The sequence below is a fragment of the Gymnodraco acuticeps genome, unplaced genomic scaffold (assembly GCF_902827175.1).
Source record: "Gymnodraco acuticeps unplaced genomic scaffold, fGymAcu1.1, whole genome shotgun sequence".
Classification (NCBI taxonomy): Eukaryota; Metazoa; Chordata; class Actinopteri; order Perciformes; family Bathydraconidae; genus Gymnodraco; species Gymnodraco acuticeps.
The window spans coordinates 503545-517133 of record NW_022989752.1 but is presented as its reverse complement, the minus strand read 5'-3'; the positions used below and the strand labels follow the sequence as shown (position 1 = coordinate 517133).

The 13589-nt window shown below is 41.0% G+C and overlaps 1 protein-coding gene across 2 annotated transcripts in view; it reads left to right on the top strand.

Moving 5' to 3' along the window:
* Nucleotides 1–13589, top strand: part of raver2 (ribonucleoprotein, PTB-binding 2) — a 93907-nt gene that overhangs the window by 73383 nt on the left and 6935 nt on the right. For both annotated transcript variants that reach the window (XM_034210482.1, XM_034210490.1), the window contains 8 exons: nt 866–948; nt 1037–1135; nt 3487–3598; nt 7520–7830; nt 9153–9261; nt 10023–10204; nt 10898–11005; nt 11707–11808. In XM_034210482.1, the coding sequence (XP_034066373.1) occupies nt 866–948; nt 1037–1135; nt 3487–3598; nt 7520–7830; nt 9153–9261; nt 10023–10204; nt 10898–11005; nt 11707–11808 (1106 nt within the window). The remainder of the gene's footprint in view (nt 1–865; nt 949–1036; nt 1136–3486; nt 3599–7519; nt 7831–9152; nt 9262–10022; nt 10205–10897; nt 11006–11706; nt 11809–13589) is intronic.

Below are 13589 nucleotides of genomic sequence, written 5' to 3'. Positions count from 1 at the left end.
TCAGAAGAATGAAACTGTTGTTTATTCATTACTTGATTGTTTTAGGAAGAAAAGACAATTCTTGATGCACGAACATGCACAGCGCTAACAATTTGTTTACATTCCTCAGCAGTCAGGTTTTCTCTATCAAAGCTACAGCTTCAGAGTCAAACCCACTTTAAAGAGAGGTATAAACCAGCTGTTGTCCCAGAAGTAAAACTATATAAACCGGATTGGAACACCTTAATTGGACAAATTCAATTAGAGTGAAAATTGTGAAATATCATGAACAAGAATTTTGCAAACATAAATTAAACTGTAGCAAACTGGAAAACGATGCATAATGTATCCGATGAAGAACCGTATCATCAGTGGAATATCAACATTAGGCCACTGTAGGAATCACAACATAGTAATATGTTAAACATGCACGAAGAGTCTTAAAGAGTCAAAATAAAGAGATTAACTGTAGAGCAATATTCCCCAAATTGTGAAAAACAACCATTGAAATGTTGAAGCTCAGGGCTGTTCTTTTTTTTTTAAGGAAACTGTCAATACACTTACAAAATAATTCAGGATTTTTCTGCTCCTTTTCTCTCTATTGATTACTTTGTTGTTTGTTTGTGCTTCTTTTCAATTGCATCATACACACCAGAATGAAGTTTAAACTTGGAAAAAGTTATGAGGGAGGCAATTTGCTTACTCCTAACATAATATCCCAATATTGCTTTACTTGTGCCTGTTATAAAACAGACAGTGAAATGGATTGAGTGTCTGACTAATATACTGCCGTTAAGATGACACAGATTGATTAATGCATTAGTGGAGACCAAAATGTATAAAAGAAAATCACTGAGGAGCAATGATTGATGTTTTTATATTTTAGGGAAATACGGGCGTCACGCCAACCTGCCGTTCCTCAGACCCCCTCTCACCACTGCTCTGCTCACACTGGGAAAAGCACACCAGGTCAGAATAACAATAACGTCGGTGTGGGATATTTTAGTGTGTGTTGATGTGTTTGTTACAATAATGTCTGTTTTTCTTTGCCTTGCAGAATGCTTTGCTTGGTAATGGACTTGTCCTCCAGAACCTTTTGCATATGCAGCTCGCACAGCAACAGCTTCTTCACATCAAAGACAAACGCATTAGCAGCGTAAGACACCTGTGTGTGTGTGTGTGTGTGTGTGTGTGTGTGTGTGTGTGTGTGTGTGTGTGTGTGTGTGTGTGTGTGTGTGTGTGTGTGTGTGTGTGTGTGTGTGTGTGTGTGGTGTGTGTGTGTGTGTGTGTGTGTGTGTGTGTGTGTGTGTGTGTGTGTGTGTGTGTGTGTGTGTGTGTGTGTGTGTGTGTGTGTGTGTGTGTGTGTGTGTGTGTGTGGTGTGTGTGTGTGGTGTGTGTGTGTGTGTGTGTGTGTGTGTGTGTGTGTGTGTTCCCTCTCGGCTAGGGGTACAAAAGGGAAACGACACGACCAGATTGGATTTGGTATATGTTACCGGTGGTTTATTTGTAACGGCAACTGAGTAAAATGATGTACACAAACAGCTTGGCCCAACAACGGGTCAAGCTGTCACTATCTCACAAAAGGGTCTCTAAAAGAGAGTTGCCCAGTACTATACAAAAGGAAAGGAAATACCTCACTTCTAAAGTGGAAACAAAACAATAAACAAAACGGGGCTGTGGGAAAACACAGCTGGTGCGGGTCCACAGGTGCTAATCAACCTGGATCTAAGCAATATACACACACAAACCCTATACTAACACAGAACCCTATGACACACTGCTAATCAGTGTGCTCGCCCAGAAACCCTACTGAATACACTGCTAATCAGCGTAGCTAACACAGAATACACACGGCTAAACAGTCTCAGAAGTCACAGAACGAAGGCAGTATCACAAGGAGAGGCTTGAGGCGTCTGTCACACAATACAGAGCCTCCTGAATGGTATCCGTGCCCAGCCTTTATACTCCTCCCCCGGATGACGTGGCAGAAGCGGGCAGGGCTTGGGTGACGTCTGTCCAATCCCCGCGGATGTTGCGAGGTCGAGACGGCCACTGACAGCATAGGAACTGCACAGCTCATTTGCATACACACACACACAAACAGAGTTAAGGGCACAAGGTAGCAGCGGCTGTAACTGTGTGTGTGTGTGTGTGTGTGTGTGTGTGTGTGTGTGTGTGTGTGTGTGTGTGTGTGTGTGTGTGTGTGTGTGTGTGTGTGTGTGTGTGTGTGTGTGTGTGTGTGTGTGTGTGTGTGTGTGTGTGTGTGTGTGTGTGTGTGTGTGTGTGTGTGTGTGTGTGTGTGTGTGTGTGTGTGTGTGTGTGTGTGTGTGTGTGTGTGTGTGTGTGTGTGTGTGTGTGTGTGTGTGTGTGTGTGTGTTTTCATTTGCATAGGTTAGTGTTGAGGGTTAAACATAGTCGTGGGCATATTCTTATGTGCTCTTACATTTTCCTCTTCAGCACTTAATGCATAATGAAACCAAACAAACCCCTGAAAACACGCAACCTAATTGCTTCCTCTCTGTTTTAAAAGAAAGACCTTGAGGTGTTGAAGTTTCCCTCTTCTTTAGATTTGCATATTTTAAAATGTCTGATGTTTCCTTTAATTGCTGAAGTGAAAGTTAAAAGACACCGCAGCCGATGTTGTTTCAAAAACTGGATTCATATTCCAGAGAAGGAGAATACTTTTCTTTGAACCTGCATCAAACCCTTACTTTTCATTGGGTATACTTCATTGGCTTTTTTTTCAAGTGTTTCCCTTTTCATTTCCTATGGCTCTCCAAATAACATATACCAGAGGTGGGAGTAAGTCCTACATGTGCAAGTCATGAGCAAGTCTCAAGTCTTGACCTACAAGTATCAAGCAAGTCCCAAGTCACTGTGGTGAGAGTCAAGCAAGTCAAGTCAAGTCATTGCTCAAGTCAAGTCATACAAAATTCTGATGAATAAGCCCAGTTTACCGCTGTTCTCTTCTTATTACCGTCATCGACAACATAATCCTTGAATCCAAACTTCACAATTTTTGGAGTAAAGCTAGCCGCTGCCATGTTAACTGACACTCCTGCCTTCTAGTGGGTTGCCAGGTTTGCGCGCATGGCACTATAATCACCCAATCACGTATTTCGAAAAAACTAAACGTAATATCTCAATACAAAAACAAACGCAAATATTTAATTTTAAACAGTCAAGTAATTTCAAGTCATCTATCTCAAGCTTAAGTCAAGTCTCAAGTCATGAATACCAAGTCAAAGTCAAGTCAAGTCTTTTATCAATGTTAGTCAAGCAAGTCTCAAGTCAAAAAATATGCGACTCGAGTCAAGTCATGTGACTCGAGTCCCCACCATATACTGTTACAACAGTGCAGAGGAGATTGTACAAAAGGAGAACTATAATGATAATTTAACTGTCATTTTCACTGTACTGTATGCATGATACTCAAACCCTCATTGTTGTCCCATTATTTTCTTCCTCCACTCCCTTCCACTGACTTTTCTCCTCTCCTCTGCGCAGGTCTGCAGTCTGCTCGGGGACCCGTCCCGGCTGCTGATACAGAAAGCGTTGTCTATGCGGCCTCCAGGCCTGGTGCCGCTGGGAAAAGGCCTCCTGGGAGACTCTCCTACTGGTGAGCAGGCGAGCATCCGCTCCAGATGACTGGGTGTCATTACTTCAAACACATGAGACCATAGTGAGACCGGCAGTACGTCTCTCACCAGTGTTTTGTTAAATCAAACTCCCATAGTTATTTTCTTTGTCTTCAGTCATCTGCTGTTCAAGGGCATCTGGAAACTTGTGATTAATCGGCTCTTCAATAACAGCACCTTATTTCTGTATTATGCTGTTAAACAAAGCAGCTTCTGAGTGTCGCTACTTACTTATTATTTATACCCAGGGCTCAAAATGAATGTGGTAATGATTTATTGACTTTGAAATGTAGGTTTAACTTGAACTTGAGGCTATTTAAAATGAGATCTTTACAAGGAAATATAAATCAAGTTTATTTAAAACCATTCTAAGCAGACTTTATGGGATTTAAACGACTGACCTTGTGTATACTGACCCACAACTGAACAGGGCTTACGATGTGTTGACTATACATGGGCATAGCACATGAAAGAGATCTACTATAAACTGAGACACGCTATTTTTTGTAAAATGGGTGTAATAAAAGCAATTCACCTGTCTCTAACGCTTCAGTGTGTTAGGGCTGCACACATATCGAATGTAACATAACAAAAGCCCACATTTTGCTTTCACTAATATACCACTTGGCACTTACCAAGCTGAGGCTAATTTCTAATAGTGAAGAGAGTACAGTACAAAGGCCCAGTATCCCAGAGAGTATTTGTATTTTCTCAGGTATTTCTCACTGTCATTAAAGGACCCAGTCAACCTACAGAAGTTTAAAAAAATAATTTGATGTAAAACAGCTGGGAACAGAGCATTTTTTAACAATCAAAGGATGTGAAACGCTATGTCAAAGACATAAGCAGTTGTGTGTTTGTGTACTACAATGTCTGAGGTAGATTTGGATGTCAACAAGTTCAAACATGTTGTTATTCTTTTTTATAGAACTGTGGGCAAGACACCTCTGCATGTAAACACCTGGCTAACCACAATAGGATTATAACAACAAACAAATGATAGTTGTTTTGGTTGTGTCGTGGAGAAACCTCTGAAGTTGGGCCGGATGTCTTCGAGATCTTCACAACACTATGTTAACACTTATTTCACTTTAAAAAAATCAACAGAGTCAAAAGAGTTCCAATAGAATAGAGTTAACTGAAGATTCAACAAATTACAGTAAACACGAGTCGGTCCATGGAGTGACTACCTTTACAATGTTCACGCTTCTTTTTATACACATCTCTTATCAGTTGTTTTCACCTTCTATTGTGTGTGTGTGTGTGTGTGTGTGTGTGTGTGTGTGTGTGTGTGTGTGTGTGTGTGTGTGTGTGTGTGTGTGTGTGTGTGTGTGTGTGTGTGTGTGTGTGTGTGTGTGTGTGTGTGTGTGTGGCCTAGCATTACTATACTTGTGGGGACCTAAATCTGTTTACACAGTCACGTGTGGGGACTCACCTCCCTTATGGGGACAAATTGGAGGTCCCCATCAGGGGAATCATTCATTTTAGGGTGAAGACTTGGTTAGGGTAAGGGTAAGGGTTAGGTATGTGTTGGTTATGGTTAAGGTTAGGATAAGTCTCCAGGAAATGCATGTAAGTCAATGTAATGTCCCCTGAAGTGATGTATACATGGTATATGTGTGTGTGTGTGTAATGTGAGTCTATAATGTGAAGCTTTTGTCACCGTACATGTCTGCTGGTATTGTTAGCTTAAACTGGACCTATCATGCTATATTTGAAACATATATTGTAGGGCCACACCCAGGGCCGGCACTGACCAATTTCACCAAAACAGAAAGATATGGACACAAGATGTGTGCAAATGTATTTAGTTTCCTATCCATTTGAACATGATTTAAGTGGGGGGGGGGACCTAACCTCCTCTTGGGGGGTCCGGGGGCATGCTCCCCTGGGAAGATTTTTTTATTTTTTATATTGAAGTTAAAAGCATCAATCTGGTGCACTTTGAGAGCAAAATGAAGAGATCTATGGATACATTTCTCAACACCCATATGAAACAGAACTGTAAGCAGATTTACTTTTTCTTTTTGGATATTTTACAAAGAAATCACTCCCCTTTTAAACTGTATTCTTGTTTATTAATAACAACTTTTTTTTACTGTCATATAGTATTTTATATTATAAGAGAATAGATACAAATCTATTCTCTTATTTTTGTATAACTATAATGATCATATAAAGGTGTGCCTTTACCTCACTGAGCTGAGGTTATCAGAGCCTCTCAGTCTTTCAGGAGAGAGCTCTCTAAAGCTCTCCCCCCCCCCCCCCCCCCCCCCCCCCCCCCCCCCCGCGGCCGCTTACACAGTAAATTCCAATGTTAATAAAAGCTGTATACGTTTTTTGGGAGTTTTATTTATTTTAAAGGAACACAAATACAAAATTAAAACCTATAATTGCACACTAAAACCATTATTTCAAAAAAAGAACTATTTCACATAAACCACTGGTTTTTACTGGGGCTGGGGCGGTTCAACTTGATTTTGGGGGGGGGGGGGGGGTGCGCCATAGTTTATGGACGCTATACGCAATATAGGCGTAGTTCTGTTAGTATAAGATAATATGATGTACTTTGTTGATCCAAAATCGGGAAATTGTGTTATGAAATTAAAAAAATATCTTTTTTTAATTTCTAACTTTTTTATTTTTTTTTCAATTTTCGGCGCCCCCCATTGATTGATGTGCCCTTAGCATTCGCCTATACTGCCTATGCCAAGGGCCAGCCCTGGCCATACCTATATAAAACATGTCTGTGAAGTTTTTTTTTCAAAATACCAAACAGATCATGCAAGATCTGTTTGGTATTTGCTCTTTTCCAGCCCTGTTTTTGCAAGAGCTGATTCTGCTTTTGTGGCAGACTATAGCGCCACTTACAGGCCTGGCATATGTACTACAGCGTCTCCAGCGCTTTCGAGCGGTCTCTCATTCCCCTGATAGGTGGAGAGTTGCCCATATAGGCGGAGCACCCCTTTTCTGACGTCAGAAAAATTCAAATAATAATCAGCTCCGTTGCAGCCCCGTTTTTAGAGATTTGGGTATGGAGGAAAAGAGAGAGGGTTGTGTTTTCTGACACTTGGTGAGTTCCCTGACACACCGGGGACACATATTCATGTATAAAAGACGTTCAAAAGTGCATTTTGCATGATAGGTCCCCTTTAAGGCTGATTTTCTTATTGTGCTCTGGAGGCCATTTGTCACAGCGATATTGGATTTATAATAAGTGTGATTGTGTTTATTTGCACATTTACTGTGTGTGCGAGCAGCTTTAAATTATGTGTGCTTTTATGTCTGTGTATGTTCCTTTTATGTTTGTCTTTGTGGTAACATATTTTTGTTTATTAAACCCTGAAGTGAGTGAAATATTGGTAGTGCGGAGCAAAGTGCTGGGCTGTAAATATACATGATAAGCGATGATGTATGAGCAGGAAACTGACTCTCAAACATTACAACTGGCTCTGCAGAGATGGTCGAGCTCAGTTTCCAGCCTGTCTGAGTGATTCGTCTCTGTCCAGGAGACAGAGACGCTGATGGTCATAAGTGAAAAAAACTCAAGTGTTTATCTGGCAAGTTGATCGCAGCACTATAGCTTAAGCTACATTTCCACTGGAGAATAAAGTGACTTTTCTTATCTGATCCTTGCTTTCATTTCACTCACTTTGCCTCTGTATTTTATGCGTCTTAACCAAACTATGTTCCTCTTGTTCCCTTTACTTTGTATTGCTTACCACCTTTACCTTTCCTTTCCGTCTGTCTTCTCTTTCATTTCCTGTGTTCTTACCGTTCTTTAACTTGACTTTTGCTTCCTTTTTTCCTTACCTTTCTAAATTCTAACCTCATCCTTTTTATTGCATTTCCTTTCGCGAATGCTTTTTCCCCCCTAACTTTCCTTTCCTCTTCTCTTTCAGAGTTGGGCCAGGAGTCTGTGCAATTGTCTACCCACAATGCCTCAGTAGTGGTATCTGCAGCAGGTGTGATGCCATACCTCCAGGGTCGAGCTGGAGAACAAAACAGCAACCATGCTATCTCCACACACCCTTCTGCTTCCTTCTCCTGTGACAGGCAGCCCGCTCCCCCTGGGACCCTGGGCGGCTGCCACCCCCAGGGACAGGGCTACTCCCTGGGCATCACTCACTCAGGCCTCGGCCCACCTCCAGGAGGGGTTTATACGTCAGCAGGCCAGCACAGCAGCTCAGACGGCTGCCCCCTGGCTAGCATGGTGAGCACAAAGACACACACACAAAAAAAGGTGTCTTACGCTGCTGATGCGTTTGTCTTTGAAGTGAAGAAGCTGTTGCTGTGCAAAATGTATAAGACAGAGAAAATTTGATATTATTGTAACAAACACACACTAAAGAAATCCCACACAGTTAATGGTATTCTGACCTGGTTTGCTTATCTATTTTTAAATGTTAATCAGTGTTTCTGATTCAAACTGATGTAAAACAGGCAACGTTATGTTTTACAGTGTTTCACATTTTACAAAGAGAATCTTGTGAAATGTTCCAAATATGGTAATGATGGCTGACTAGCATGACTGATTTGTTTTTGTTTTATTGTTGCCCTTTGGACTTTACAATGCTCTGGAGGTATTGTAAATGTTTGGATCATACAGGTCAAAAACAACACTAACCCTCGACCACTACGCAGCCACAAATGGAAGTGATGCTGCCAGTTGTATCATACAAATAATATTACATTGCCTAACATTACATTGTTTGGATTTGCAGGATTAAAAACTTCTTCAAATGTAATAATAAGGTAGCACACATTTTATAACATTTGCCTGTTTTTGAATGAGTCGCAATGGGCGTTTTCACAATTTCATGAAATGTTATAGATACCCCGATTTAGAAAATAATGAAGCGATTTGTTTGTTGCAGTCCTTCACTATTCTCTCTCTCTACCCATGAACTACGTGTCGCTTGTGGACTGGTACTTATTCCTGATTTAGCCTCATCAGGGCTTCAAAACACACACAGTGAGTGAGTGTATGAATAACAGCCACAGTCCCTTAAGGGCTATTCTATGGGGAAATTCCCATAATGCACTTCTGTCTCACACATATTTACTAATACAGGAAGAAGCTGTCTTCCTGCTGGTTTACTTTTTGCACACACTGAATCTCTTTGCCTCCGCCTGGTTTAAATAAAGCACTGCTATGCCAACGTCGTTATCCGTAATACGTTATTGCACAGAGATAATCACAGTGCCAAAGTTCTTCGGGGAACTGATTCCTGTCCCAGCACTGTCTTCTCTAAAGAGTCTTTAATGGAGGCAAAGTGTAATTAAACAGAGTCCAATCCTCCCAGGTTTCCACAGCATCTTCAGCCACGTCAGAATCTTTGCAAAATTAAAAAAGCTTAATGTCCAGGTTGGTGTGGTTGAAACTCCAATACAACATGTGGATATAAAGGATGCAAAACTGATGGATTAGAGGTTAAAGGAATGTAATTTGCTTTTGGACTTGCAGCGTGAAGTTTCCATTGACCTGAAAACCTGCTAACTGCATCATAAATAATACAATTTGTGTGTGTTTAGGCAAGCAATGGCCAGGGCTCTCTGTTGGGTGATCCTCCTAAAGAAGTCAGAATGCCCTCCAATCCCTACCTGAACCTGGCCAGTGTGATGCCGGGAGTGGTTCTGCAAGGTGAGCTCACAAACATTACACATTTTCCAGATAAAGGGTCTATTCTGAACCCATTACATTTATTAATTCCACTTCGAGCGTTAGAACTATTAACGAAGCACTTTTATACTAATAAAGGACTGGCTTACCTAAAGCCAGTTGAGTAGCACTTGAAATGTTTGGCTCTATGAAACCTGATGTACTTATATGATTCTGTTTTCTTCAAGGTTGTGTCTTCCTGGTCGAATGTACTTATTGTAAGTCGCTTTGGATAAAAGCGTCAGCTAAATGCAATGTAATGTAATAATGTAATGTAATTAATAAAAAAACTATTTATGTGCCTCAAGGACCACACGTTCCCTCCTTTTAATAAAAATAGTTCTATCTTTTGAGCTGCCTGAAAGTTTATAGCTTCCTTCTTTTTTTGACGAGGCAAAGGTGGTCAGCTTGGATTTGCAGCAGTTACTGTACAAATAATTTAAACAGCAATCCAGAATCATATCAAAGAAATGTGACATGTTTACAGCTTTGCATATGAGAGCTACATTTCTAACCAAAAAATCCCAGCAACTCTTTTGAGGTCTTCCTCCAAAGCATTTGTCCCAAAACACAACAGCAACATGTAAAGAAAACACCAAACATTATAGTAAGAAACAACAAAATGGCTATGGTCAATATGAAATGCAATTAGGCCATGAAATAATGTCATGGTGGCAAAATGAAATGAAGTGTGATAAAACGCAACATTACGTAACTCTTGTGTCTCCTCCTCTGCTGCCCAGGGTCAGTGGGGAGTAAAGCACAGGGAGGCCCGCCTGGCTCCGGGGTGTACGGCAGCCCGGTGGGCCCCGTGGTCTCCCAGGGGTCCGGCTCCTACTCCCACAGCGCCGCAGCTACAACCACAGCCCAATACACCACAGATACCTCCAATGACTACAGCCAATACAACCAGGCCTACACACAGGTACAGAAACAGACTCAACAGAGAAACATGTAGAAATAGGATGTTTGATGGATGTTTGTGGGTCTGCTTTGCACAATTGTGTTAAATGCGAGAGAGAGAGAGAGAGAGGGATGGTGGCTGAAAAGGTGATCGATAGATGGATACATAATGAGTGGATGGATGAGAGCAGTAGTGACAGAGAGAGCTGTAAGTAGGGGAGACAAGGCGCTGGAAGAGATGAGAATGGATATGGATATTTGGACAGACAGTATGAGAGGATTTGGCACAGAGAGCTGTTTCACTCCATCTGTCCCTTTGTCTCTCTTAACACGCCACACTCATCCGTCATGTTGGTCTGCATCTCTTTCTGTCTTTCTTTCTTCTTTCTTTCACCTGTTTGTCTCAGCTCTCATCATTGTTATGCTTCCTCCAGCAGCAAGTGACATATCGGATATTTTCACAAAGGAGAGAACCATATTTTTAAATGTTAATTACAATCCACTTATCCAAACAAATTAATCCTGATTAGATAACCAATAAAACGGTCAGTTTACTTTTGCTACTATGACGAGACAAAGACGAGTAATGGAGGAGAGCTGTTTGTAGGAATAATACTTTATAAGTTAGAAAGAAAGAATAAAATAAAAAGGGACGTAGAAATGAAGCAAAGACAAGAAAATCCCGAGCAAACATGAATCTGTCTTTGTGCCATAGGAGGCCATGCAGCAGTGGTACCAGCACTACCAAGCACAAGCTCAGAGCTACAGCGCCGCCGCTCAGCAGAACAACACGGCCACAGACTACAGCAAGGAGCACACACAGGTAACACACACATGTATTTAACTGTGTGGGATGTAGCATGTATTTGTCTGTGTAAATCTATGATTTGTTTCAGGGTTCCTGCAGGTCCTTAAAAAAGTTGTTAAAGGCATCTACAAATATACAATAACGTCTCTCTTGTATTAAAATGTCTTATACAACCTTTAACATTTTTGAAAAAGGCTTAAACCTAACTTGCCTTAAGCTGTAGTTGTATTTGTTACATTTTATTTCTCCAAAAACGAGTTGATTGGTTTGAAATCTTTAATTTTCAAATACACAACATTTGAGAAGCTGTTTGATTCAGATCACAGAGAACAGCAGGTGGTTATGGGAGCTCAGAATACTTTCTCAGAAATTGAAGAGATCTTCTTCCTCACTGGAAGTATATTAAAGCTCCCTCTAGCACTCAGTGGCTCTGTGATATTAAGTCTGTTCTAAATTTAGAGAAGATTAGATATTCAGGGGGAGCTAACTCTGATAAGTTCTATAATAAGTGGCAATATTTCCTTACTCTTTTTTTCAACTCTCTTCAATCCCTATCCCTGGTTTGCTTTGTCTTCTTTTTTAGGGTTTTGACTTTAAATAGCATGTTAACACCTTAACGATTCAAAAAGTAATGCCTGTTTTTATTATTTATAGTTGATACGCATCAATTCCTTTACTTACTAAAAACTTTGTACAATTACCATCTTCTGTCCCAGGCTCCTCCAGTGACCACCTATGGGGATTACAACTCCTACATGCAGGCTGTCACTCAGTACTACTCTCAGCCTGCTGCAGCCAGCCAGGCCTACGTCAGCAAGGTACACACACACTCCCCAAACAATACATGCCCAGCAGAGCCCTCAAAATGTCTTGAAAGCATGAGTAAATGTGATCTATAATACCTGACCAGCTCCATATAAACCAGAAGCTCTTTAAAACTAAATCAAAACAACATCCTGCCCAGTAGTGTAAATGATCTGAGCCGCGGCCTTCAGAGGAGCATGCTGGTATTTACATGTTTGTCTTTGACCTCTCTCTAAGACACTGATAGCCTGTTAGAGGGAACACATCACTCTGCACCCAGCAGCTGATAGCAGAAAAGACTTGGCTTATCTGCCGCTATGGAGGCGGGCCTGCTTGAAGACGCAGCCAGAGTTGCATTCTGGTCCATTGAGTGACTGTTGCTGGAGAAACAGATATCTCGGAGAAAATGACACGATGGGTTCCTGACATTATTACAGCTTTACACCATATGATAAAATGCAATTCCGGTGATCGCATTGCAATCGGATAGAGCGTGCGTGACCACATAAAAGTGAAGGTGAAAATGTGAGGACGGAATGTAATCCGATCAACCAAAGCACCTCTGGAACAGGGTTTCCGTTAGCCGGTAATTACCGGTAACATTTATTAAAAACCGGTAAATTCAAAACCTGCCGGTCAAAATGTCCGGTAATAATTAGGGATGCTCCGATCGATTGGCCGCCGATCATATATCGGCCGATATTCACTCTTAATAATTTGATCGGTGCTCTCTATAAAGGCCGATCAGGAGAGCTGGATCTGATCGATATGGACATAAACACGAGTGAAGTATAACGGGACGCGAGAGAGAGATCAGATCAGCTGCTGAGTCTGACGGAGACACGCAGCTCTGCGTGATCACCTGAAGCTCCGCCCACTGTTTAGCGAGCTGCATGAGATACAGACGGGCTGTCAGGAGAGAGGGAGGGAGGGAGAGGATCCGTTTCTCCCGTGTTATTATCCAATGTAAACTTTTGAATAATGTACTTTATCTACTATAAGTAGTTTGTTTGAATGTAATAATGATGTTGTTTGTGGAAGCGCATCATTTATTGAAAAATGAATCTGAACTTTTCAATCTATTACGATTATAAACTGAAGCAATATAAAAAAAATGACTCCGATTAACTGAGTTTTAAACTGAAGCATATCCGGTGACGATCATAGTCCGCTAATTACCTGCTAACGGAAACTCTGCTACACAATTCTTATTATTATTATTGAAACATGACCGGTAAGTTTCAAATTTGTCCGGTAAAATAAATTATTTCGGGACATTTGACCGGCAAGAAAGAATCCTAGCGGAAACTACCACATTATAACAGTGAATGTACAACTTAAGGAGTTTCAAAATAAAAATACTTTTTAAATCTGATATATGGGCCATTTCTCAATGTCGAGTAAAGCTGCTGCAGAGCCACTATTTCAAGTATACTTTATCGAGTGGCGCCGAAGGACTGTTTAAATGCATGTTAAATGCCCAGCATTCGGCGCCACTCAATGACGTAGTATACTTGAAATAGTGGCTCTGCAGCAGGTATACTCGACATTGAGAAACGGCCATGGTCTATCGTCCTTCTGTTTTTAGATAAGAATAAATAAAAAACTGTCAATTATCAAAGACTTATTTCTCTCCAGGGTGATAGCAGCACACCCCAACTAGCCACTCAGAGAATATCAGGACAATCTGATGTACAGTTTCAAAATAAAAGACCTTTGAAGTCTCATATATGAGCTATCATCCCTCTGTTTTTAGATAAGAATAAAACAAAAACTCTCCAGTATCAAAGACGTA